We start from the raw sequence: 24,806 nt of genomic DNA, 5'->3' as shown, positions 1-24,806 counted from the left end.
CTCCATAGATGGGAGGTAGACAATCCCTCTTAGAACGTGTTGATAGCAGCCAATTTTTTTTTTCTGTGATCGGGGAGGAGAAGATATCGAATGGTCCAGCTTCAGAATTGTTGCAGTGTTTCTAAGACAAAAGACTGTTTTAAGAGGTTACCAGGATTCAGCTCAGTTCAGCAGTCTGTTTTGAGGACTTTAAGTAGGTGCCAGGCCCTGTGCTAGTTGCTGAGAATATAAAATGCATAAAACTGTATCCCTGTCTTCTGAGAAGTTGTGGTCTGGCAGGAGAGACAAGTAAATGAAACAATTAGTGTCTCGGTGTATGTGTGACAAGTGCAAGAATGGAAGTTTGTGTACAGTGTTTTGGACTTTTTTTTTAAAGATTTTTTTATTTTTCCTTTTTCTCCCCAAAGCCCCCTAGTACGTAGTTGTGTATTTTTCTTTTATTTGTGGATGACTTCTAGCTGTGGCACGTGGGACGCCGCCTCAGCATGGCTTGATGAGCGGTGCCATGTCCGCGCCCAGGACTCGAACCGGTGAAACCCTGGGCCGCTGAAGCAGAGCACACGAACTTAACCATTCGGCCATGGGGCCGGCCCCCTGCTTTGGAAGTTTTGATTGCCCTTGGCATCAGGGCAGATGAGAGGAGCCTGGGGCAGCTGGATCACCCTGCCAGGCTTTTATGGCTGTGAGCAGCTTTTCCCTTTTACCCCAGCATGCCGTACAAATATTACCGTGTTCTCTGTGTGCCGTGGTGTGAGAAAGGTTGGCGAGTACTGCTGTAAAAGCATCAACTTTGCTGCCGTTTGGTTTGGACCCTGGATGATGAGTAAATTTGAGAGACTCTGGGGGGAAGTGGAGGAAGGATGAAAGGGCATTCCAGGCAGGCATAGCAGCTTGGGCAGGCACGACAGAAGGATGAAAGTTTACCTGTTTGAGTTGGGGGCACTGGAATTGTTCGCTGGTCTTATTGGAGGGTAGGGTCCGTAGGAGAGGGCTGTTTGAGAGGCGCTGTCCAGGATGTGAAGCAGTGCCTTGAAAGTGTTTCGTAAACCAGAGTGTCCATTTTAGAAATACCTGGCCCAAGCATGAGGCCCTCTGTTCTCATTTGGTAGATCCATTAGGGTCCATAGTTTTAGCCACCAACTTTGTGGAGCTGGAAGTTGGGACATGCGGTAAGTCGCAGGCCTTTTTTTCTGAATTCTAAATTTGTATATAAAGATTCTTACAAAGGTTTTAAAAATGAATCTCGTTTAGACTTTGGATGAATCATCTGCATTGGAAAAAAATACCCAATTTATGTCACTTCAGGATATGTGGTCACTATATCAGTGGTGTGGATGGTAGTTTGGTGGACACTGAACTAATGGGAGTTGGATGTTGATGATACTAAGGGCTTTCTGAGCCCTTAAAGCTTAGATTGTGCAGTCAGATGTATCTGGATTTGAAGCCCACCTTTGCCGCTATTCCTTTTGTAACCTTGGTGAAGTTGTTTATTTCTCCAAGATTCAAGTTTCCACAGTGCTAAATGAATAGTACTTACTTTGCAGGATTGTTAGGACTGTTAAATAGGATAATCTACATAAAAGTGCTCAGCACGAGGTAGGTACTCTGTAAGGAATAGCTGTCATTATTACCTTTATTTTCCTGCTCTTTTTTTCAGATGCCATAGTGAGACACCATCTTACTGGTGACACTTTCAGGGTAATCATAATAACCTAACAGTTGATTGGCAGTTTACAGTAGACAAAATGCTTCTACTTCCATGATCTCTTTTGCTATTGAATATGCCGCAGTTGTGACAAAATTTGGAAGTTGGAGGAAGACCGTAGATTTTAGAGTTTGCAGTCTTGCAGCCCCAGCTCAGCTACTTGTATTTCCTGGGTTCCCTGGTGTAACTTAACCTGTCTGAACTTCAGTTTCGCCAGCTGTGAGGAGGGTGTGCTTTTCGGATTGCTGTAAGGTTTCCACGAGAATCACTTGTGTAAGCTTCAGTACAGAAGCATGGTAGGTACTAGGAGAAAAAAAAGAAGTCGTCGCTTCTCCTTAATTTTTTTTTAAACCAGTTGACAATTGCAGATTCTTATTTATGGTGACTGCATTGAAGGTATGGGATCTGAGTGGAGAGTCTTAGATGCCTTGCTTCCCTTTGACTCAGAACAAAGCTCTTATTGTCTTAAGCCCTGAGGGATTAATCTTAGAGTGGCTTAAATATAGGATGTTTGAATTTGCTTGTATGAGGCCTCGGCTGCTAGTAGAGGGGCCAGAGAACAGTTTTAGGCTGAATGTTTAGCAATCAATATGTGCTTCCACCTTGCAACCTGGATCCCTAAGAATTACCTATTAGTCAGACTTCTCAGTTGCAGATAACAAAAAACTAACTCAATCTAACCTAAGCAGAAAAGGAGTGTCTACTGACTCTAACTGGAGTCCTGGGTATACCAGCTTCAGGCATGGTTGTATCCAGAATCCTAAATTACGTCACCAGTATTTTCTGTCTTTCAGCTGTGCTCTCCTCCATGTTGGTTTCTCTCTCTAGCAGGCAAAAGCCTCCATCAGTTCCAGGCTTCTATGCTACTCTCTTAACAACCAACTGAAAGAGGGTATCCTTTGCAGATAGCTCCAGCAAAAGATCTGAAATTGATTTTGGCCAGACCTGGGTCACATGTCTCTGCCTGAACCAGTCGTTGTGGTCAGGGAGAATGTAATATTTTCATGGGCCCAGGTCATAGACCCATCCTTAGAATGAAAGTGGGGGATCGTTTCCCAAAGGGAAGTTGGAGTACTGTTACCAAAATGGAGAAAAGGTGCTGGGCAGTGTATTCAGAGGTTGCTTCCGGTAATGGTGGAGTAGCTCATATCAGGCCAACCTTTATGTAAATAATGATTATAAACTCTGCACAAAATATAAAAGACTGCTTGCTATCTGAAGGTACTGGAGAGCAAGCGAAAGCAGGCAGTAACTAACTGCAGACACCCAGAAGAAGGGATTGGCACTGGCGAGTCTCTCATTTGTTTGTCGTTTTTTTTAATGCCTTGTCGCATGATAAAGGCCCATCTTGGAAAGAAGATAACCACAGAGAAGGAGTTCCAAATTCTTTATATAAAAGTTATTTTATTGGGCCGGCCCGTGGCTGAGTGGTTAAGTTTGCGCGCTCCACTGCGGCAGCCCAGGGTTTCACCAGTTCGAATCCTGGGCATGGAAATGGCACCGCGCATCAGGCCATGCTGAGGCAGCGTCCCACATGCCACAGCTAGAAGGACCCACAACTAAAAATGCACAATTATGTACCGGGGGGCTTTGGGAGAAAAAGGAAAAATAAAATCTTTTAAAAAAAAAATTATTTTACCCAAATGTCCATCAACTGATGAATGGAAAAACAGAATGTGATATTATCTATGCAGTGGGATATTATTCAGCCATAAAAGGAATGAAGTACTGATACGTGCTACCACATGGAGGAACCTTGAAAACATTATGCTAAGTGATAGAAGCCAGTCACAGAAGGCCACATATTGTATGTTTCTGTTTATATGACATGTTCAGAATAGGCAAATCCGTAGAAACAGGAAGTAGAATAATAGTTACCAGTGGCTGAGCCGAGGAGGGAATGGGGAGTGACTGCTGATGGGTACAAGGTTTCTTTTTGGGGTGATGAAAACATTCTAAAATTACATAGTGGTGATAGTTGCACAACTTTGTCAGTACACTAAAAAGCCACTGAATTGAAAATAAAGGAAGTCAAATAAGCACTTGAGAAGGTTCTCAATGTCATTAGTCACCAGAGAGGTATAAATTAAAACCACCGTGAAATAGCACTTCACACTGGCTAGGATGACTAAAGTTTGTTTGTTTTTTTTGTTTTTTTTTTTTGAGGAAGATTAGCCCTGAGCTAACTGCTGCCAGTCCTCCTCTTTTTTTTTCGCCAAGGAAGCCTGGCCCTGAGCTAACATCCGTGCCCGTCTTCCTCCACTTTATATGTGGGACGCCGACCACAGCATGGCGTGCCAAGCAGTATCATGTCTGCACCCGGGATCCTAAGCGGCGAACCCCTGGCCACCGAGAAGCGGAACGTGCGCACTTAACCGCTGCGCCGCCGGGCCAGTCCCTAGCATGACTAAAATTTTTAAAGTAAAAATGACAACACTGTATGTTGGCAAGGATATAGAGCAACTGGAACGTCCATACATTATTGGTAGGAGTGGAAACTGGGACAGCTACTCAGGAAAAGGGTCTGGTCTGGCAGTTTCCTATAAAATATCCACCTCAGACCTGAGTATTTATTCAAAAGAAATGAACATATGTCTAAAAAAAGACATATGACTGCTCAGAGCAGTTTTATTCATAATGGCCAAAACCTGGAGATAGCCCACGTTCCATCACAATAGAACTGGTTTGTTCCTATAGCAGAATGCTATTCCGCAGTAGAAAGGAACAAACTCCTGCTACACAGCAACACTGGAGAATCTCAAAAACACGTTAAGGGAAAGAATGTAAACATTAAAGAATGTGGATGGCATGATTACATTTCTGTGGAGTTCTAGAACGGGCATAACTAATCTACAGTGGAAAATACCAGAACAGTAGTTCTCTCTGTGGGTAGAAATAGAGGGTGTGGCCTTCTGCGTCAGTGGAAGGAAGAGAGTGTTGGGACCCAAAAGAGTTTAGAGTCCTGGACCTTGCCTCAAAATTCATAAGAATGCCTGAAACTTTGCAGGAATTGCTTAATTCCTAACCTAATTCCGTGGTTTGAGAATAGTGCTGAGATCAGCTGGGACCCTTGGACTCTGCTGACGGGCAGCTTGGGCTGGAAGCTTTTTTCCCCAAGCTGGGAGCTGCCTGGCCTTTGGGTCAGATATGGCTCCAGTCCCCAGTGCCTTGCTGCCACTTGCTTTGCACCAGCAGGCGTGGCGTGTTCAGAGTGGAGAGCCGCAGAAACCTTTGCCTCTGTTGGGGGTGTTTTCTGAGTAAATTCCGGTTCATGACTGGATCCAGAGATAGCAGTAGTTTGTTATGAAATCATAAAAGGAGGGAGTTCTCCTAGGCAGGGCGCTACCCAGGAGGCAAAGCTCAAACAGGAGAGCCCCCTTAAATGGCGTGGTCTTGAGACAGTCCAGCATCTCAGGGTGCTCCCCTGGCTTGGGATGCATCAGTGTTTTCTTTTGCTTGTGCTTTTGACTGCTTTGCTCAACTCACTGCAGTCCCTGTCTTCTTTCCTGGCAGTCCCCTGATCCCCATCTCAGCAGCTTGTATTCACTAAGTGTGCACTGTGCCAGGAACTGCCTGGGACCGACCTTACGTAGCTGATCTGCGGGTGAGAGCTCTGGTTTTTATTGAGACTCAGAAAGGTTAAAGAACTCCCGCAGGGTGAGCACATGGCTTTCTGAGAACCTTACAGCTGTTCCGTCCCCATTCCCCTCCTTGGAACACTCTTAAAATACACGTGAGTTCATTTCCCTGATGGCTTTAGTGTAGGTGGCATACGTCACTTCTTTAAGTGACTTTATGCCTCTGTCGCCGCTGGGCATGCGGTCTGCCTCTTTCTCTGTTCACCAGAGTAGGTTCTGACAAATGGTTCCCAAAACCTTCCTATGTTTCAGGCTCTATTTTGGGTGCTAAGATACAAAGATGATTAAGACGTGTACTTAAGGGGCTAGAAGTCTGAGAAGTGGACTCCAACACAATGAGAAAGCAGTCTTAACAGAGCGTATACACTGTGATTGCAATTATACTGCATATACAGAAGGTGGCATCCGAAATGAAAATCATTTTAGATTGCTGAGATTTGCTTTAAGATGTTCTTTAATGTTGTACTATTTTTTCCACCTAAATTAGGAAATATTAGAAAAAGCGGGGTGGCTAGAGTGCTCTGGGGAGCCGCTGACTGCCTGGGTGGGTGCCCCAGAGAAGAGAGGGCGTTTGAGTAGTGAGACTGTGCTGCCGTTTGTTGGTTAGGTCCCGGCAGAAGGGTCATCAGAGTAGTGGAAACAGCTTGCTGGTCACTTTGAGAGTTGACCGCTGACAGGATCTGGAGATGGCAGGAGTGTGTTGTCAAATCATAAAATGAGGTTGTTCTAGGCAGGGCATTACCCAGCAGGCACAGTGATCCTCCAGAATCCTGTCAGTCATCTCAGCACTTCAAAATTATTTCACACTAGATAAAAATGAAGTGAGACAAAAGCTTTTTAAAAATCACAAGTCACCGTTTGTATGTGAGGGGATTCTGATAAGTGGTGTAGGGGCCGAGTGTCGGAGGCCTTCAACAGGTCTCTCTTCAAAAACGGGGCCCTCCTCTCCCGTTGCTGCCTGCTGGTGGCAGGAGGAGGCCCTCCCTGTTTGGTATTTGACCTACTCCTTCCCCTGCAGACCACGTGGGTCAGCTTTTTCACTTGGGTTTGCTGAAAGTCTCAACCTCCATCTCGTGTGTGTGTGTCTGTCTGTCTCTGCATCTGCCATTCGCAAAAGTTTTTATGAGATACATAACTTTTTTTCTTGTATAATCATGGGATGTCTCTGGAGAAATACCCAAGAAACAGTAGTGGCTGCTTCTGGGGGTGGGAGATTTCGTTGTACTTCTTTTTTCTTTAAAGATTTTATTTTTCCTTTTTCTCCCCAAAGCTTCCTGGTACATAGTTGTATATATTTTTAGTTGTGGGTCCTTCTAGTTGTGGCATGTGGGATGCTGCCTCAGCATGGCTTGATGAGTGGTGCCATGTCTGTGCCCAGGATCCGAACCAGCGAAACCCTGGGCCACTGAAGTGGAGCTCGAGAACTTAACCACTCGGCCACGGGGCCAGCCCCTCATTGTACTTCTTGAGTCATTTGAATTCTTTTACTGTGTGCATATGTTATCTACTCAAAGTTAGGTTTTTTTCTCCTCAATAGAAACAGGCTTTGTGTCTAACCATAATGAGACAGAGATGGGGTGATGTTGTGGAATGTGATGGGGGCCTAAGCTAAAACAGTAACAGGTGTGGTGGAAAAGAGGGGGGCGGATTTGAGAGAAATTTCTGAGGCAAAATCAATGGAATCTGACATGAAGGTTGATCCAGGAGGTGGGGGATTGGAGATGAGCAAAAAGGAGGAATTGATGACTATAGGATTTCCAGCTTGGGAAGCTGGCTGGACAGTGACAGACTCCATTAACCAACATCTGGAAGGCAGAGCCTTGCAGGACAGAAAATGTGAGGTGTCTCAGGGGCATCTTGTTTGAGTTATTCAAGTGGCAGCTAGAAGTCTGAGTTGGGAGTCTTGGAGAGAGGTCAGGGCTGATACCGATTTGGAAGTTTCAGAATATGGGGCCTTGCAGCCAATGAGAAGATGATCCTGAGGTGATCTTCCACTTGGGTGGAGGAGGAGGGCAGCAGAAAGACCATGCGAGGTGGTTAGAGAAATAGGGGAGATTGGAGGCCTGAAGCAGAGCCTTGAGAAGCAGCGTGTGGTCAGGTGTTCAGTACAGCAGAAAGGTCCAGGAGCTCACTGGGGACTCGGGGAGAGCCAGACTTCAGTGGGTTGAGGAGTGGATGGGAGTAGAAGTGAGGATGGTGAGTACTGTGTGCCAGCTCTGTGCTAGGTGCAGAGGATAAAGTGATGCCCACCCTCAAGAGATTGGACAAGCTAGGGGAGGAGACAAATGCAAAGAGAATTTGGATGTGATTGGTAGGCACAGTGGTAGAGAGATGCACAGGGTACAATGGGAACACAGAGAAAGGTAACTTAACTCGCCTAGGAGACTGGGGGTTTCTGTCTGTGATTAGTGGAGGAGCTGACTTGGTAGTAAGCCAGGTCTTAGAGAATAATCAGGCAGAGGATTGGGGGTGATCTGGTTACAGGGAGGACATCCCAGATAGAGGGAACAACATAAACATAGAGCATGGGGATAAGAAATTACCTGGTGTTTGGTCAAAAGTGGAACATTTCAGTATTGCTGGAACACAAAATGTGAGGCAGACAGTAATGAGTCAGGAGGAGGTGGAGATGGAAGCCTCTCTATGGAGTCCTGTGTCCTGTGTCAAGGGCTTGGCTTATCCTGGAGGCAGGGGGTTGAAAGCTTTGGTCGGGGAATATGACCACACTAGTCTTGTAGATGGATGGTTCTGGGGCTGTGTAGAGGGTGGATGTGATGGAGATGCAAATGCAGGAAGGAAGACCGGTTAGGACCACTGCTGCATAGGCTACAGGGAGACCAACCTAATATGGCCTGAAACAATGAGTGAAGGATAAAAAGCAGACAGATTGGGGCTGGTCTGGTGGCGCAGCAGTTAAGTTTGCATCTCTGCTTCGGCAGCCTGGGGTTCACCGGTTCGTATCCCTGGTGCGGACACACACACTGCTTGTCAAGCTATGCTCTGGCAGGCGTCTCCCATAAAATAGAGGAAGATGGACATGGATGTTAGCTCAGGGCCAGTCTTCCTCAGCAAAAAAGAGGAGGATTGGCAGCAGATGTTAGCTCAGGCTAATCTTCCTCCAAAACAAAAAAAAGTGGGCAGATTTATTGGGGCAATAAACTGACAGGAGTGGTGATGATTGGACATGGGGATTGAGGGAGAAGGGGGATTTGAAAATAACTCAGTTTCCAGCATAGGTCGCTGAATGGGTTATGGTAACATCAACAGAGAAGGAGCAGGCTCCACATAGGAGTTTTGAGGGTGGGGTGGGTAGGGAGATGATGAGTTTGGTTTTGGACATGCTGATTTTTAACATTTTTATTGAGATACAATTCACATACCATACAGTTCACCCATTCAAAGTGTATAATTCATTGGGGTGGCTTTTTTTTAGTACATTCACAGAATTGTACAACCATTGCCATAATCTAATTTTAGAATATTTTCTGGAGCATTAATTTAAAAACTTTTTTTATTATAGAAAATTTCTGGCATACGGAAGTAGAGAGACTTGTGTAAGGAATGTCTGTTGGCAGTAGTGATTTGGGATCTTCTCTGGTCAAGATGTCCAGCTGGCATGAGAATGTAAGATTCTGAATCTTGGGGAAGCCGTCTGGATAGATTCAGGAGTCAGTATCATGTGGTTCATTGTTGATAATGTGGTAGCTTGCAGGAGCCAAGGAAAAAGCCTACACTGGAAAAAGAAGTTTGGATTAGGTGATATGGGAAATTCAGAATGGAGCTAACTTCCGGGCTGGTGGTCAGGGCAGGAGAGAGGTGGTGTGTGAAGTAGAAAAAATGACCAAGTTCTTGCCAAGTGCCTGACACTACTTATCAGTGGGTTTATTGAAGAAAGGGGATTGCTGATGAAAGCAGAGATGGCTGTTCTTGCCTGAGGAGCTTCCACTCTGGTTGGACAAGAAAAGATCTACCTACATCAACTGGCTAGAAAGCCAGTTTATAAAGGTAGGTTGGAAAGTTGAGGTACATTCCAGGAAGAGTCAAACGAGAGAAAAATTGGCTTAGTTAGGCTTACTCAGGCAAGACCAGTCTTAAACTGGTCCTTGAAAAAAGTGTAACGTTTGTATCCTTGGCAAGGAGGAGAAGGGGCATGCCATTCAGCCTCTTTGAAGAGTGGGATGGCGTGGGACAGAACATCTGTGTTTGTATGTAGGTAAGACAGGCCAGAAGGAATGTAGCAAATGAGAGATGACACTGGATGTGTCTCAGGGCTAGGTCCCGTCCCTCAGCCTCCTCTCCCTTGGACTTGGCGTGCTCCCGCCCCTCAGCCAACACACTCATATTTCCTCCACCTGTAAACTCCTCCAGCCACTGTGTCTCCGCCTCAAGCCTCCCCCACCTCTCTCTGGTGTCACAGCCCTGCTAACAGGAGGTAGCATCTACATTTACTCCTCGCACCACACCCCTCCTGCATGGTGGCTTCTGTCTCCCACTGAAAGTGTTTTCCCTGAGGTCCTCAGTAACGTCCTGTCAGGTTCAGGAGACAGCTCTGAGCCCTTTTCTGTGGCATTTGGTATTGCTAATCATCCCCTCGTGTACACTGTCCTGCTTTGGTGGAGATGTAATCACACAGATCGGGGGTGGGAAGGCGGTGGCTGGAGAGACCTAGGAGTGCGTGGGATGGTGGCCAACCCCGAGCCCTGAGGAGTGCCAGCATTTGGAGGACAGGCAGGAGAGAGGCCAGCCCAGGAGACTGAGGAGGAGCGCAGGGGAGGTGGGGGCAAACCCCGCAGGAGGGAGGCCCTGAAGTCCGAGGAGGAGGCAGTGGGCCCCTGTGTCAAGATGCTAACAGGTCAGGTCAGATAAAGCGGGAAAGGATCTAATGCCTTGATGTGTAGGGGGTTATTTCTTCCCTTGAGAGAATTTTCACTGGACTGATGAGGACATAAGCTAAATTGAAGTGGGTTGAAAAGTAAAATGGGGGCGAGGATGTAGAGGCATATGCTTGGACAAGAAGTTTTGCCGTGAAGAAGAACAGAGATGGGTGGGGAGCTGGAGGTGAGCGTGGCTTCAGAAGTTCCTCTTCTTTTTGAAGATGGGCTCTCCTGAAGTATGCTTGTTTGTTCCTAAAGCTTAGGGAAGGAGTATCAGATGGTCCAAGAGCACAGAGGAGGGGCTGGTCTTCAGTAAGTACATAGACAGTTTTTCCCTCTGCAGGGCAAGGCACAGCTGACAGGTGCTGCTCCTTTTCATAGTAGCTCCTCATTTTGATAATGGGAATCAAGTCTCTTGGCTTCTCTTCTGAGTAAAGTAGGAACCTCAGACATCAGGTAAGGGGCCCCAGACCCAGATCCAAGGGCAGGAGCAAAGGTAGCGAGGAGAGAGAAGGTTTGAAATGTCAGACAGAATCATCAGGGAAGGGTAACTGGATCGCCCGCAGCACAGTGGGAGTGCCTGCTGTCTGTGTTGTGATGGTGCAGGATAAAGTAAAATCCAGCTGCCCAGTTGTGGGACCGCCCCCAATTTTAACATGCACAGGTGTGGGCATGGAGAAGGCAGGTGGTTCTGACCGGGATTCCTGCTTTATTTAGCGGAGAGAACAACCCTTTTCCATACTAATTCATTCCTTCCCAGGACCTTTCCCTGAGCTCTCATCTTCGGTCCCCGCCTTCACCTTTGTAGCTCAGTGGGGCTCTTTCCGCCTCCCTCTTTTCTCACTCAGCAGACAATCCCTAGCGTCATCAGTTCCCAAGACTTTAGTAATGACCTGTCTGCTGATCATTCTCAAATTTATCCACTTCCAATCTCTAAACTCCAGATCCATTATTTTGTGTGGTTCTAGTTAATGCAACTAGACTTTTTTTTTTTAGATTGGCCCTGAGCTAACATCTGTTGCCAATCTTCCTCTTTTTTTTTCTCCCCAAAGCCCCAGCACATAGTTGTATATTCATAGTTGTATATTCTAGTTCTTCTGTGGGGTTGCTGCCACAGCATGGCCTGACCAGTGGTGTGTAGCTTGGTGCCCAGGATCCGAACTGGCAAACCCCCAGCTGCCAAAGCAGAGTGCGAACTTAACCACTCAGCCACGGGGCCCCTAGACTTTTTTTTTTTAAGGGACACATTCTTCTCTATATTAAAATGCCTTCTATAAAGCTGTGGTATAAAAATAGTGATGCACATGTGAGAAAAAAACAGATCAATTTCACAAGCAATCAAAAAATAGATAAATTTGGCTTCATAAAATTAGAAACATGCTTCATAAGACACAATTCAAAAAAGATAACCCAATAAAATGGGAAAAAGGGCAGTTCTCCAAAGAAGATACACAAATGGCCCATAAACACATGAAAAGATGTTCATTATCATTAACCATCAGGGAAATGGGAATCAAAACTACTGGTTACCATTTCACACCTACTAGGATGGCTGTAATCAAAAAGATAGACAATAATACATGTTGGCGCAGATGCAGAGATATCGGAACCCTCATATATTGCTGATGGGAATGTAAAAATGGCACACCCACCTTGGAAACAGTGTGACAGTTCCTCAAAAGATTAAACATAAAGTGACCATGTGATCCAGTAATTCCCATCCTAGGTATATACCCAGAGGATGAAAATATGTCCACAAAGACTTGTACACGAGTATTCGTAGCAGCATTATTCATAATAGCCAAAAAGTGAACACAACCCAAATGTCCATCAGTTGATTAATTGATGTACAAAATGTGGTCTATCCAAACAATGGAATATTATTCAGCAATAAAAAGAAATGAAGTGCAGAATAGGCAACTCTATAGAGGTAGGAAGTAGATTAGTGTTTGCCCAGGGCTGGGGGTGATGGGGATTTACATGTATTTAAAATGTACAATTCAGTGGTTTTTCGTATATTTACAGTTGTGCAGCCATCCATACAATCCAATTTCAGAACATTTTCATCACCTGGCCAGAAGGGCCCCTACTCATTAACAGTCACTCTCCTTTCTCCCTCAACGTCCTCCCTGTCCTATTTCTGTGATTTGCCTGTTGCGGCTATTTGGTATAGATGGGATCATACAGTGTGGTCCGTTGTGTCTGGCTTCTTTCACTGAGCGTAATGTTTTCAAGGTTCATCCGTGTTGTAGCATGTATCAGTACTTCATATCTTTTTATTGTCGAGTAATATACTCCATTGTATAGATAATACCATACTTTATCCATTCGTACAATTTTTCCACATCCTTGCCAAAACTAATTATGCCTCTTTGATTATAGCCGTCCTAGTGAGTGTGAAATGATAACTCCTCATAGTTTTGATTTGCATTTTGTTGATGGCTAATGATATTGAGCATCTTTTCATGTGCTTATTGGCCACTTGTATAACTTCTTTAGAGAAGTGTCTATTTAGATCATTTTTGCCTGGGGGCCAGCCCCGTGGCCAAGTGGTTAAGTTCACACTCTCCGCTTTAGCGGTCCAGGGTTTCGCCGGTTCGGATCCTGGGTGCAGACATGGCACTGCTCATCAAGCCATGCTGAGGTAGCATCCCATGTGCCACAACTAGAAGGACCTACATCTAAAAATATACAACTATGTACCAGGGGGCTTTGGGGAGGAAAAAAAAAAATCTTTAGATCATTTTTGTGTATGGTTTGAGGTAGGGGTCCAAATTCATTCTTTTACATGGGGATATGCAATTGTCTTAGCACTATTTATAAAAAAACCTGTTCTTTCTCCATGAAGTTGTCTTGGCACTCTTGTTGAAAATCAATTGTCTGTAGATGTAAGGGTTTATTTCTGGTCTCTCAGTTCTGCTCCGTTGATCTTTATGTTCATCCTTATGCCAGTGCCACACCGTCTTGATTACTGTACCTTTGTAGTACACTTTGTAATTGGGAAAACTGTTTTTCATTTAAGATTGTTTTCACTGTTCTGGATCCCTTGAATTTCCATATGAATTTTCAGATGAGCTTATTAATTTCTGCGAAGAAGCCAGCTGGGATTTTGCTAGGGATTGCATTGAAACTATAGATCAGTTTGAGGAGTATTGGTATCTTAACATTGTTAAGTCTTCTGATCCATGAACGTGAGATAACTTTCCATTTATTTAGGTCTCGTTAATTTTTTTAACAGTGTTTTGTAGTTTTCAGAGTGAAAATTTTGCACCTCTCTGGTTAAATTTATTCCTGAGTATTTTATTTTTTGATGCTATTGTAAATGGAATTGTTTTCTTAATTTCTTTTTTTTTAAGATATTTTTATTTTTCCTTTTTCTTCCCAAAGTCCCCCCGGTACACAGTTGTGTATTTTTAGTTGTGGGTCCTTCTAGTTGTGGCATGTGGGATGCCACCTCAGCATGGCTTTATGAGCGGTGCCATGTCCGCACCCAGGATGCGAACCGGCAAAAGCTGGGACACCGAAGCGGAGCGCACAAACTTAACCACTCGGCCACGGGGCTGGTCCCTAATTTCATTTGTGGATTGTTGTTCACAGCTGTATAGAAATACAGTTGACTTTTTTTTAAAGATTGGCACCTGAGCTAACAGCTGTTGCCAATCTTCTTTTTTTTCCCCTGCTTTTTCTCCCCAAATCCCCCTAGCACATAGTTGTGTATTTTTTTAATTGTGGGTCCTTCTAGCTGTGGCATGTGGGATGCTGCTTCAGCGTGGCCTGACGAGTGGTGCCATGTCCGCGCCCAGGATCTGAACCAGTGATACCCTGGGCAGCCAAAGCAGAGCGCGCGAACTTAACCGCTTGGCCACGGGGTCAGCCCCACAATTGACTTTTGTCTGTTGATCTTGTGTCCTGTGACCTTGCAATTAGTTGTAACCTTTTTATTAGTTCTAATAGTTGTTTAGTGAATTCTTCAGGATTTTCTGTATACAGGTCATGTCAACTGCAAATAGAGATAGTTTTCCTTCTTTCTCTCCAATTTGGCTTCTTTTATTTCATTTTCATTGCCGACTTGCCCTCACTGGAACCTCCAGAACACTGTTGTCTTGTTCCTGACCTTAGGAAGGAAAGCTTTCAGTCTTTAACCAGTAAGTATGATGTTAGCTGTGGATTTTCATAGATGCCCTTTATCAGGTTGAGGAAGCTCCTCCACTATTCCTAGGTTGTATATTACTTTTTTGATAAACAGAAGCATAGAATTTAAGAAAATATGAATATTTAAATACATGGAGTTCACAATTTATTAGTGGGGGAAGAGTTTATTCTGTTCAGTGTGAATCTGATCTGTATAGGTATAGAGATATGTATTAATTGAACAATCTTTCTAAAAAGGCAGGGTATCATGGAAAATTTCAGCACCCTAAAAAGTTTCCTCTTGTTTTTTTTCCAATCTACCTTTATCTTTAGGCATATGTCCATTTTTACCTAGTTAAAATAACTAGGCAAGGATAATTGCTCCTTTTATTACCTTTTATTGTCATTTATTCTTTTTCTAATTACTTTTTGTTGTATTTTATTTTCATCAGTATACATTCATCTTACCTGAAGTCAGATATTTTTTAGTAGTCAATAATTCTCCCATTTACGGTAAGAACGTAACTGTTTTTGTCGGTGTCGCAGTCCAATGTACACATCAGGATAGATGTGGAGAGGGCTGATGGCCACTCTGAGTTTATTATAACCAGTGTTTCAATATATACATAGCTTACATCTGTTAAACGTACACAGGTGTTCTGGATGAAGTAATTAGCGAATGCCAAGAATTCTTAGTGATTTCTCAAGGAGCCGTCCCTCGGCCTCTGTTTGATATTATCATGTTTTTGCTGTGCTCGTATATTTTTATCTCGGAGCAGGCAAGGCCTCCTAGGCAACAGCTCCTCCTGCTCCCGATATCGATATTGTGTCTCCACCTGTGCCCCTGGGCGACCGATGCCTGGCTTAGGTTGCCTCCTCCTGGAGGTCTTACCCGTCATTGGCTAACCGGCCTTCTCACCTCCGGGTCACAGTTTGTTGGCAAGCCTTTTCCAGTGATTATTAACCCTTCCTGCATCAGGGGTGGCTACAGTTTTATCACTAGGAAGTTGTCTTTTGAGCCCCCATTTTGCTGGTTAAAAAAAATGGGGACCAGGGGCCGGCCTGGTGGCGCAGTGGGTAAGTTCACATGCTCTGCTTTGGTGGCCTGCGGTTCGCTATTTTGGATCCTGGGTGTGGACCTACACACCGCTTGTCAAGCCATGCTGTGGTGGCATCCCACATATAAAGTAGAGGAAGATGGGCACAGATGTTAGCTCAGGGCTAGTCTTCCTCAGCAAAAAGAGGAGGATTGGCAGTGGATGTTAGCTCAGGGTTAATTCTCAAGAAAAAAAAAATGGAGACCAGAATGCTTGAATCATTGGTCAGGATAGTAGCAGCAGAGCTGGGGCCAGAGCATGCTGCTTTTTTTTTTTTTTTTTTAATTGAGTTAATGATAGGTTACAATCTTGTGAAATTTCAGTTGTACATTAATGTTTGTCAGTCATGTTGTAGGTGCACCACTTCACCCTTTGTGCCCACCCCCCACCCCACCTTTCCCCTGGTAGCCACTAAACTGTTCTTGGTCCATAGTTTTAAATTCCTCGCATGAGTGGAGTCATACACAGATTATCCTTCTCTCGCTGGCTTATTTCACTTAACATAATTCTCTCAAGGTCCATCCATGTTATTGCAAATGGAATGATTTTGTTCTGTTTTGCAGCTGAGTAGTATTCCATTGTATATATGTACCACATCTTCTTTATCCATTCGTCTGTTGATGGGCACTTAGGTTTCTTCCACGTCTTGGCTATTGTAAACAGTGCTGCAGTAAACATTGGGGTGCATAGGACTTTTGGGATTGCTGACTTAAAGCTCTTTGGATAAATACCCAGTAGTGGGATGGCTGGATCGTATGGTAGTTCTATTTTTAGTTTTTTGAGGACTCTCCATACTGTTTTCCATAGTGGCTGCACCAGTTTGCATTCCCACCAGCAGTATATGAGGGTTCCTTTTTCTCCACAACCTCTTCAACATTTGTTGCTGTTTTAGATATTTTTGTCATTCTAACGGGTGTAAGGTGATATCTTAGTGTAGTTTTGATTTGCATTTCCCTGATGATCAGCGATGATGAGCATCTTTTCATGTGCCTATTGGACATCAGTATATCTTCTTTGGAGAAATGTCTGTTCATGTCTCCAGCCCATTTTTTGATTGGGTTGTTTGATGTTTTGTGGTTGAGTTGCGAGAGTTCTTTATATATTATGGATATTAAGCCTTTGTCAGCTATATGACTTGCAAATATTTTTTCCCAGTTAGTGGGTTGTTTTTTTGTTTCAATCCTGTTTTCATTTGCCTTGAAGAAGCTCTTTAGTCTGATGCAGTCCCATTTGTTTATTCTTTCTATTGTTTCCCTTCTCTGAGAAGGCATGGTGTCCGAAAAGATCCTTTTAATACTGATGTCAAAGAGTGTACTGCCTACGTTTTCTTCCAGAAGCCTTATGGTTTCAGGTCTCACCTTTAGGTCTTTCATCCATTTTGAGTTTATTTTGGTGAATGGTGAAAAAGAATGGTCAATTTTCATTCTTTTACATATGGCTTTCCAGTTTTCCCAGCACCATTTGTTGAAGAGACTTTCTTTTCTCCATTGTATGCCCTCAGCTCCTTTGTCAAAGATAAGCTGTCCATAGATGTGTGGTTTTATTTCTGGGCTTTCAATTCTGTTCCATTGATCTGTGCACCTGTTTTTGTACCAGTACCATGCTGTTTTGATTACTGTAGCTTTGTAGTATGTTTTGAAGTCAGGGATTGTGATGCCTCCAGCTATGTTCTTTTTTCTCAGGATTGCTTTAGCAATTCGGGGTCTTTTGTTGCCCCATATGAATTTTAGGATTCTTTGTTCTAATTCTGTAAAGAATGTCATTGGGATTCTGATTGGGATGGCGTTGAATCTGTAGATTGCTTTAGGTAGAACGGACATTTTAACCATGTTTATTCTTCCAATCCATGTACATGGAATGTCTTTCCATCTCCTTATGTCGTCATCCAATTCTCTCAGCAAGGCCTTGTAATTTTCATTATATAGGTCCTTCACTTCCTTGGTTAAATTTACCCCAAGGTATTTTATTCTTTTTGTTGCGATTGTGAATGGTATTGTGTTCTTGAGTTCTTTTTCTGTTAGTTCATTATTGGAGTATAGAAATGCTACTGATTTATGCAAATTGATTTTATACCCTGCAACTTTGCTGTAGTTGTTGATTACTTCTAAAAGTTTTCCAATGGATTCTTTGGTGTTTTCTATATATAAGATCATGTCGTCTGCAAACAGCGAGAGTTTCACTTCTTCCCTCCCTATTTGGATTCCTTTTATTCCTTTTTCTTGCCTGATTGCTCTGGCCAGGACCTCCAGTACTATGTTAAATAAGAGTGGTGATAGAGGGCTTCCTTGTCTCGTTCCTGTTCTCAGGGGGATGGCGCTCAGTTTTTGCCCATTGAGTATGACGTTGGCTATGGGTCTGTCATATATGGCCTTTATGATGTTGAGGTAGTTTCCTTCTATGCCCATTTTGTTCAGAGTTTTTATCATAAATGGCTGTTGGATCTTATCAAATGCTTTCTCTGCATCTATTGAGATGATCATGTGGTTTTTATTCCTCAGTTTGTTGATGTGGTGTATCACGTTGATTGATTTGCAGATGTTGAACCATCCCTGTGTCCCTGGTGTGAATCCCACCTGATCATGATGTATGATCCTTTTGATGAATTGCTGAATTCTGGTTGCCAAAATTTTGTTGAGAATTTTTACATCTATGTTCATCAGTGATATTGGCCTGTAGTTCTCTTTTTTCGTGCTGTCCTTGTCTGGTTTTGGTATCAGCGTGATGTTGGCCTCATAGAATGTGTTAGGAAGTGTTCCATCTTCCCTAATTTTTTGGAATAGCTTGAAAAGGATAGGTCTTAAATCCTCTCTGAAAGTTTGGTAGAATTCCCCAGGAAAGCCATCTGGTCCTGGGGTTTTATTCTTTGGGATGTTTTTGATTGCTGTTTCAATCTCTTTCCTTGTGATTGGTCTGTTCAAATTGTCTGCCTCTTCTTGAGTGAGCTTTGGGAGATTGTAGGAGTCCAAGAATTTATCCATTTCCTCTAGATTATCCATTCTGTTGGCATATAGTTTTTTGTAGTATTCTCTCATAATCCCTTGTATTTCTGCAGAGTCTGTTGTTATTTCTCCTCTTTCATTTCTGATTTTGTTTATTTGAGCTTTCTCCCTTTATTTCTTTGTAAGTCTGGCTAGAGGTTTGTCAATTTTATTTATTTTCTCAAAAAACCAGCTCTTTGTTTCATTGATCCTTTTTACTGCCTTTTTTGTTTCAATAGTATTTATTTCTGCTCTGATTTTTATTATTTCTCTCCTTCTGCTGGCTTTGGGCTTTATTTGTTCTTTTTTCTCTAGTTCAGTTAGGTGTACTTTAAGGTTGCTTATTTGGGATTTTTCTTGTTTGTTAAGATGTGCCTGTATTGCAGTGAACTTTCCTCTTAATACAGCTTTTGCTGTATCCCATATGAGTTGGTATGGCATGCTATCATTTTCATTTGTTTCCAGGTATTTTTTGATCTCTTCTTTAATTTCTTCAATGATCCATTTCTTGTTCAGTAGTGTGTTGTTTAGTCTCCACATCTTTGTGCCTTTCTCAGCTTTTTTCTTGTAATTAATTTCTAGCCTTATGGCACTATGATGGGAGAAGATGCTTGTTATTATTTCAATTTTTTCAAATTTGTAGAGGCTTGCCTTGTTTCCCAACATATGGTCTATCCTTGAGAATGTTCCATGTGCACTTGAGAAGAATGTGTATTCAGCTCTTTTAGGGTGAAGTGATCTATATATGTCTATTAAGTCCAATTGTTTTAGTTTTTCATTTAGCTCCACTATTTCCTTGTTGATTTTCTGTCTAGATGATCTGTCCATTGATGTGAGTGGGGTGTTGAGGTCCCCTACTATTATTGTGTTGTTTTTAACATCTTCCTTTAGATCTGTTAATAGTTGCTTTATGAATCTTGGTGCTCCTGTGTTGGGTGCATAGATATTTATAAGCGTTATTTCTTCTTGATGAAGTGTCCCTTTGATCATTATATATTGTCCCTCTGTCTCTCTCATTACTTGTCTTATTTTGAAATCCACTTGGTCTGATATAAGAATTGCAACACCTGCCTTTTTTTCCTTGCTATTAGCTTGAAGTATTGTCCTCCACCCCTTCACTCTGAGCCTGTGTTTGTCCTTGGGGCTGAGGTGTGTTTCCTGGAGGCAACAAATTGTTGGATCTTGTTCTTTAATCCATTTTGCCACTCTGTGTCTTTTTATTGGAGAGTTCAATCCGTTCACATTGAGAGTGATTATTGATGCATGTGGACTTAACGCTGTCAATCTGTTGCTCATTATCTTGTTTTCCTGTGTTTCTTTTCCTGTGTGCTTTAGCCTACCCATTTAATACTGCAATTTCTTATGCTGGGTTTCTTAGATTTTTCCTTATTTTTGATTTGTGACTCTGTTCTCTACTTTATTTTAGTGTCTACCTTGAAGTTTGTATTTAGAATCTCATGTATAATATAGTCTGTTCTCTGGTGGTCTCTTACTTACTTGACCAATACTGATTTAGACCCTTTGCTCTTCCCCTCCTAAATAATTATTTTCATTTCTTATTCCAACTCATGTTATGAATATGTAGTTAGAGTGATAAGATCGTCCTTGCTTTGGTAGTTTCCTTACCTTTACCCTAATGCTATAGTTGAATATTTACTATCCTGTTCTGGTTCTATCCATCGGTCTCCCTAGTCTGTGGATTGTGACCCCTTTCTCCCTTTTTTCTTTTTTCAGGTATGAGAGCCTTCTTGAGGATTTCTTGTAGTGGAGGGCTTTTAGTTACAAATTCCCTTAACTTTTGTTTGTCTGGAAAAGATTTAATTTCTCCCTCATATCTGAAGGAAATTCTTGCTGGATAGAGTATTCTTGGCTGAAGATTTTTATCTTTTAAAGCTTTGAATATGTCACTCCATTCTCTCCTAGCCCGTAAGGTTTCTGTAGACAAATCTGCTGACAGTCTGATAGGGGCTCCTTTATAGGTTATTCTCTTCTTTTTTCTTACTTCCCTGAGTATTCTTTCCTTATCTTTCCTTTTTGCCAATTTTACTACTATGTGCCTTGCAGTAGGTCCTTTTACATTGACAAATCTAGGAGATCTGAAACCTTCCTCTACACACATTTCTCCATCAATCCCTAGATTTGGGAAGTTCTCTTCAGTAATTTCGTTAAGCACACTTTCTACTCCATTTTCCTTTTCCACGTTCTCGGGAATTCCTATGATCCTTATGTTCTTACTCCTCATTGAATCCACTATGTCTTGGAGATTTTCCTCATTTTTTTTAATTCTTAGTTCTCTTTCTTCCTCTGTCTGGAGCCATTCAGCCTGTCTATCTTCAATTATGTTAATTTGCTCTTCTATGGTGTCTACACGGGCATTCAGGGAATCCGTATTCTCTTTTGTCTGGGCCATTGTGTTTTTCATCTCTAGTAATTCTGTTTGATTCTTCTTTATGATTTCAATCTCTTTTGTGAAATAACTCCAGAACTCGGCTTGTTTCTCTATCTTTCTCTCTACGTCATTGAGTTTTTTTATTATAGCTGCTCTGAACTCATTATCACTTAGTTTACCTAATTCCAAGTCCTCAGGACTTAATTCTGTGTTTTTATTGTTTTCTTTCTGGTCTGGGGCTTTTATAAATTGCTGGATGGTAGAGGAGCGTTTTTTTCGCATGGTGGTAGAATTCGGTTGCAGTTACAGCCTGTCGCCACTAGATGGGGTTCGAGAGCGGCGTGTCATGAGCGCTCCGCCTTGGGGCAAGATGCCTGCGCCCACTGGCTTTGTTAGGGGGGAGGGGCTGTTACTCACACGCGCCGGTCTGGGTTCAGATCAGTTCTGTTCTCTGGTCTCCCGAGGCCCTGGGTTTATGGGGTCCCCGTGGACGGAAGCTTTCCCCCCCGTCAGTGGGTCTCCACTGAACCAGCGGCAGGAGTCCTGGATGATCCCCCGGTCGCGTGGCCCCTCCCCCGCTCCTTCCCGACCCGCGCCGCAGCGATTGCAGACTCTAGGGGAGGGAGCAACGTTCTCTCCTACCGTTCCAGCGCCTCTGAGGCCGTAAGTAGGGTTTATGATCTCCGCCTTCTTGGTATTGTAGGTCTCTAACGTATTGGCATTACATTTAGTCTCTGAAATTCAGTTTTTCCAATCCTTTGTTGTATTTTGGAGGGGAGAGAATCCCGGGTCAGCTCACCCCGCCATTTTGTTCTGCCCCTTCTCCTAGGGCATGCTGCTTTTGAAAGGTACTGCATAAGTACTCCTTGACTTGGTTGAACACATTAAATACAGACATCCTTGGATTGGGGTAGAATTCCAGGACAACTTGCCACTGCGTTGGTTTTTCTAGGGCCGCTGTAACAAATTACCACCAACTGGGCAGCTTAAAACAACAGAAATATATTCTCTCTCAGTTCTGGAGACTGGATTCCAAAACTGAGGGGTCGACTTGGTTCCAAACCCAAGGATGGGTTCCTTCTTGGGTGCTCAGAAGGAAAAAATGTTGCATGCCTCTCCTAGCCTCCAGCGGTTGCTTCCAACCCTTGGCATTCCTTGGCTTGCAGCTGCGTAACTCTGATTCTGCCTCTGTCACATGGCTGACCTCCCTCTGTGTGTGTCCGTCTCTCCACCTGGTGTTCTCTGTGTGTCTGTCTCTGTGTCTCTTCTCCTTTTCTCATAAGGAGCCCAGTCATATTGGATTAAGGGCCCACCCTACTCCAGTATGACCTCATCTTAACGTACATCTTTGTTACATCTGCAAAGACCCTCTTTTCAAATAAGGGCACATTCACAGGTACCAGGGGTTGGAACTTCAACGTATCTTTCTGGAGGGTACGATTTAACCTGCCAGAGTCACTAATGAAGTTCTCTTCTCTTCCTCCTCCACCCCAGGTGCCCCCATATGCCATGGCCCTTGTGTCTGCTGATTCCCGAATTGCAGAACTTCTCACAGAGCTCCATCAGCTGATCAAGCAAACCCAGGTAAAAAGCCACAGCCCTGGGGCTGGCCCTGTGGCCAAGTGTCTGGGTTCGCACCCTCTGCTTCCACGGCCCAGGGTTTCACCGGTCCAGATCCTGGGCACAGACATGGCACTGCTCATTAAGCCATGCTGAGGCGGCATCCCATATAGCACAACCAGAAGGACCTACAGCTGGAATATACAACTATGTACTGAGGGACTTTGGGGAGAAGGAACAAAAAAAAAGCCACAGCCCTGCTCTCCTAGAGGGGAACATGGGCTGTGACCCGGAAGTGCAGAGGGGGTGAGGTGGGGGTGTTGTGTTCAGAGAGGTTAGACGTGCAGGAACCAAGATGATGTAATCTGAACTACCATTCCTGTTTGATTTTCTGTCCTGTGTAGGATTTCATGATTCTTTTTGTTTAATAACTATATTGAGGCATAATTCACATACCCACAATTCACCCATTTAAAACGTACAATTCAATGGTTTTTAGTATATTCCAAGAGTTATGCAACCATCACCATCATCAGTTTTGGAACATTTTCATCACCTCACAAAAATGCCTGGTATGCCATAGCAGTCACTTCCCTTCTCCTCCCCTCCTCGGCCCAGATAAACAAAGATGCTCTTATCAGGCGAGCTATTCCAAGGGTTTAGAGCTTATCTCCCAGGAGCTGGTCAAGGGCCAAATCTTTTTTTGAAAGGTGCAGGGTTTGAAAACCCAAGCCTGCTGAGTTAATCTTTTATTGCACAGACCACGTCCCTGGCCCTCTTACAGCAAAACAATCATATTTGTCTGATTATCTACATTTAGTGTAGCATTTATATAACAGATACAGCAAGTGGATCAGTATGAATATGCTTAACGTTTGGAGGAGCCAGTGTGGGGTAGGGGTGGATCTTCACATTTTTATACTCATTTGGTTCCTCCCTTCATCTTCTTCTATTTGTACTTTCTGGTAAATTTGTGGAGAATTGTTTAGCATAGAAATTAGTTGATGGTTAGCTAAATCCAGTTCTTCCTCAGGCTGGTCATTTTCCATCAGTATTACATTCTGAGAAGGCTTTGACTCAATCTCCTAATACATTTGGTCATCAATATCAGTATTATCATAGACTTATTTATATAAAGTAGTTGAATCTTACCAACAATGCCAGTGTTTTACACCTATGTGAAGTATAGTCATGGTAAAATTCAGTTTCATTACAAAACAAACCAGTAAGAATTATAGAGCTCTTTGTTATGCCTTCCCAACAGAATTGGCCCTAGCCACTTACCAGATGTTGTTATGGAGAGGCTTTGTTACATTGGCCATGATTCAGTTGTTTCTGGGTTCCAAGTCAGCTGGGGACACAGCCAGTCACCCTGTCTCAGCTCGCAGGCTTGTACTGAGATTGGTTTCCGTCATGTGCTGTTGTATAGCAGGACCTACCTCCCGCCTACAGGGTGAACACAGGTGGTATTCAGAGTAAAAGTCCTTTCTCTGCTAACTGTACTTCAGGATATGTCTTATTTTGGTCTATTCCTGGGTCAAGGGTGGTCATGGTGCATCAGTGTAAATTACAGGTGCCCCTAGAGGGCTTCCATAGGTTTGGAGGTCCATGAGATTCCCATAGGTGTGCCCCTTGGGGCTCAGCAACTAGGATGGGGGGCCATTGCCCCGTGGCTACTTCAGCCTCCGTCTGTATTAAAATAGTCAAGAGGCTCTGGTGGGTCAGGGTGTAAGCTGTTTCCCGACAACAGATGGGTCCTAGAATTATCAGCGTTAATTTATTGCATTGGCCTGACCCACGCTGACTCTCTTGCCTTCCTCCTGCAAGATAGCTCACTTCAGTCTATTTATTCTAATTAACAAATCCTCCCCTGGAATGCTGCTTCTCATTAAAAGTGAATTCAGCTCGTCCCACGTACATACACCAGCACCCGTCTCCCCTAAAGCCCTTTTCTCTCTGTGGGACAGTGTTGCTTATTCCGCCACACGTATTGTTGCCGTTGTGCACTCATGGCCTGGGTACAGTTCGGATACATATTTTGTACCCTAGAGCGTTGGGTGAGTGGTGGTCACACCTAGATCTAATTTAGCCTGAGTATATCATATTGCCTCTCAAAACCTTCCTCATCTTAGGGTGGAGCTATTCCCCAGGGGAATTTGGACCCACTATGTGGTACCTACCGCTTTAATCCTATTGGAGACTCATTTTTTTTCTTATTCTAAGAAATAGCTTTTTGTTCACAAAAACAAAGGTGATACGTACTTCTGCATGATTCGCCGTGGCATATTGGGCGTGTGCTGCTATATTCTGTCCATAGTAACTGGGAACCTGTCTAAGCATGCAGTTGTCCAGGTTGACAGTTCCACAGTGATCACTGGGCCGGGAGCCTTACACCACACAGCCCAATGGCCCAGGAGGGACCAGTTCTCAGAAA

At 43.6% G+C, this 24,806-nt stretch overlaps 1 protein-coding gene across 5 annotated transcripts in view; it reads left to right on the top strand.

The window, feature by feature from the left end:
• SGF29 (SAGA complex associated factor 29) overlaps positions 1–24,806 on the top strand; it is a 38,675-nt gene that overhangs the window by 1,864 nt on the left and 12,005 nt on the right. For all 5 annotated transcript variants that reach the window (XM_014863974.3, XM_014863975.3, XM_070483952.1 and 2 more), the window contains exon 2: positions 22,307–22,396. In XM_014863974.3, coding sequence (XP_014719460.1) covers positions 22,322–22,396 — 75 coding nt within the window. In that variant the 5' untranslated portion in view covers positions 22,307–22,321. The remainder of the gene's footprint in view (positions 1–22,306; positions 22,397–24,806) is intronic.

The sequence above is a fragment of the Equus asinus genome, chromosome 14, assembly GCF_041296235.1.
Source record: "Equus asinus isolate D_3611 breed Donkey chromosome 14, EquAss-T2T_v2, whole genome shotgun sequence".
In the NCBI taxonomy this organism is placed as follows: Eukaryota; Metazoa; Chordata; class Mammalia; order Perissodactyla; family Equidae; genus Equus; species Equus asinus.
This window is presented reverse-complemented; position numbering and strand designations above follow the sequence as displayed.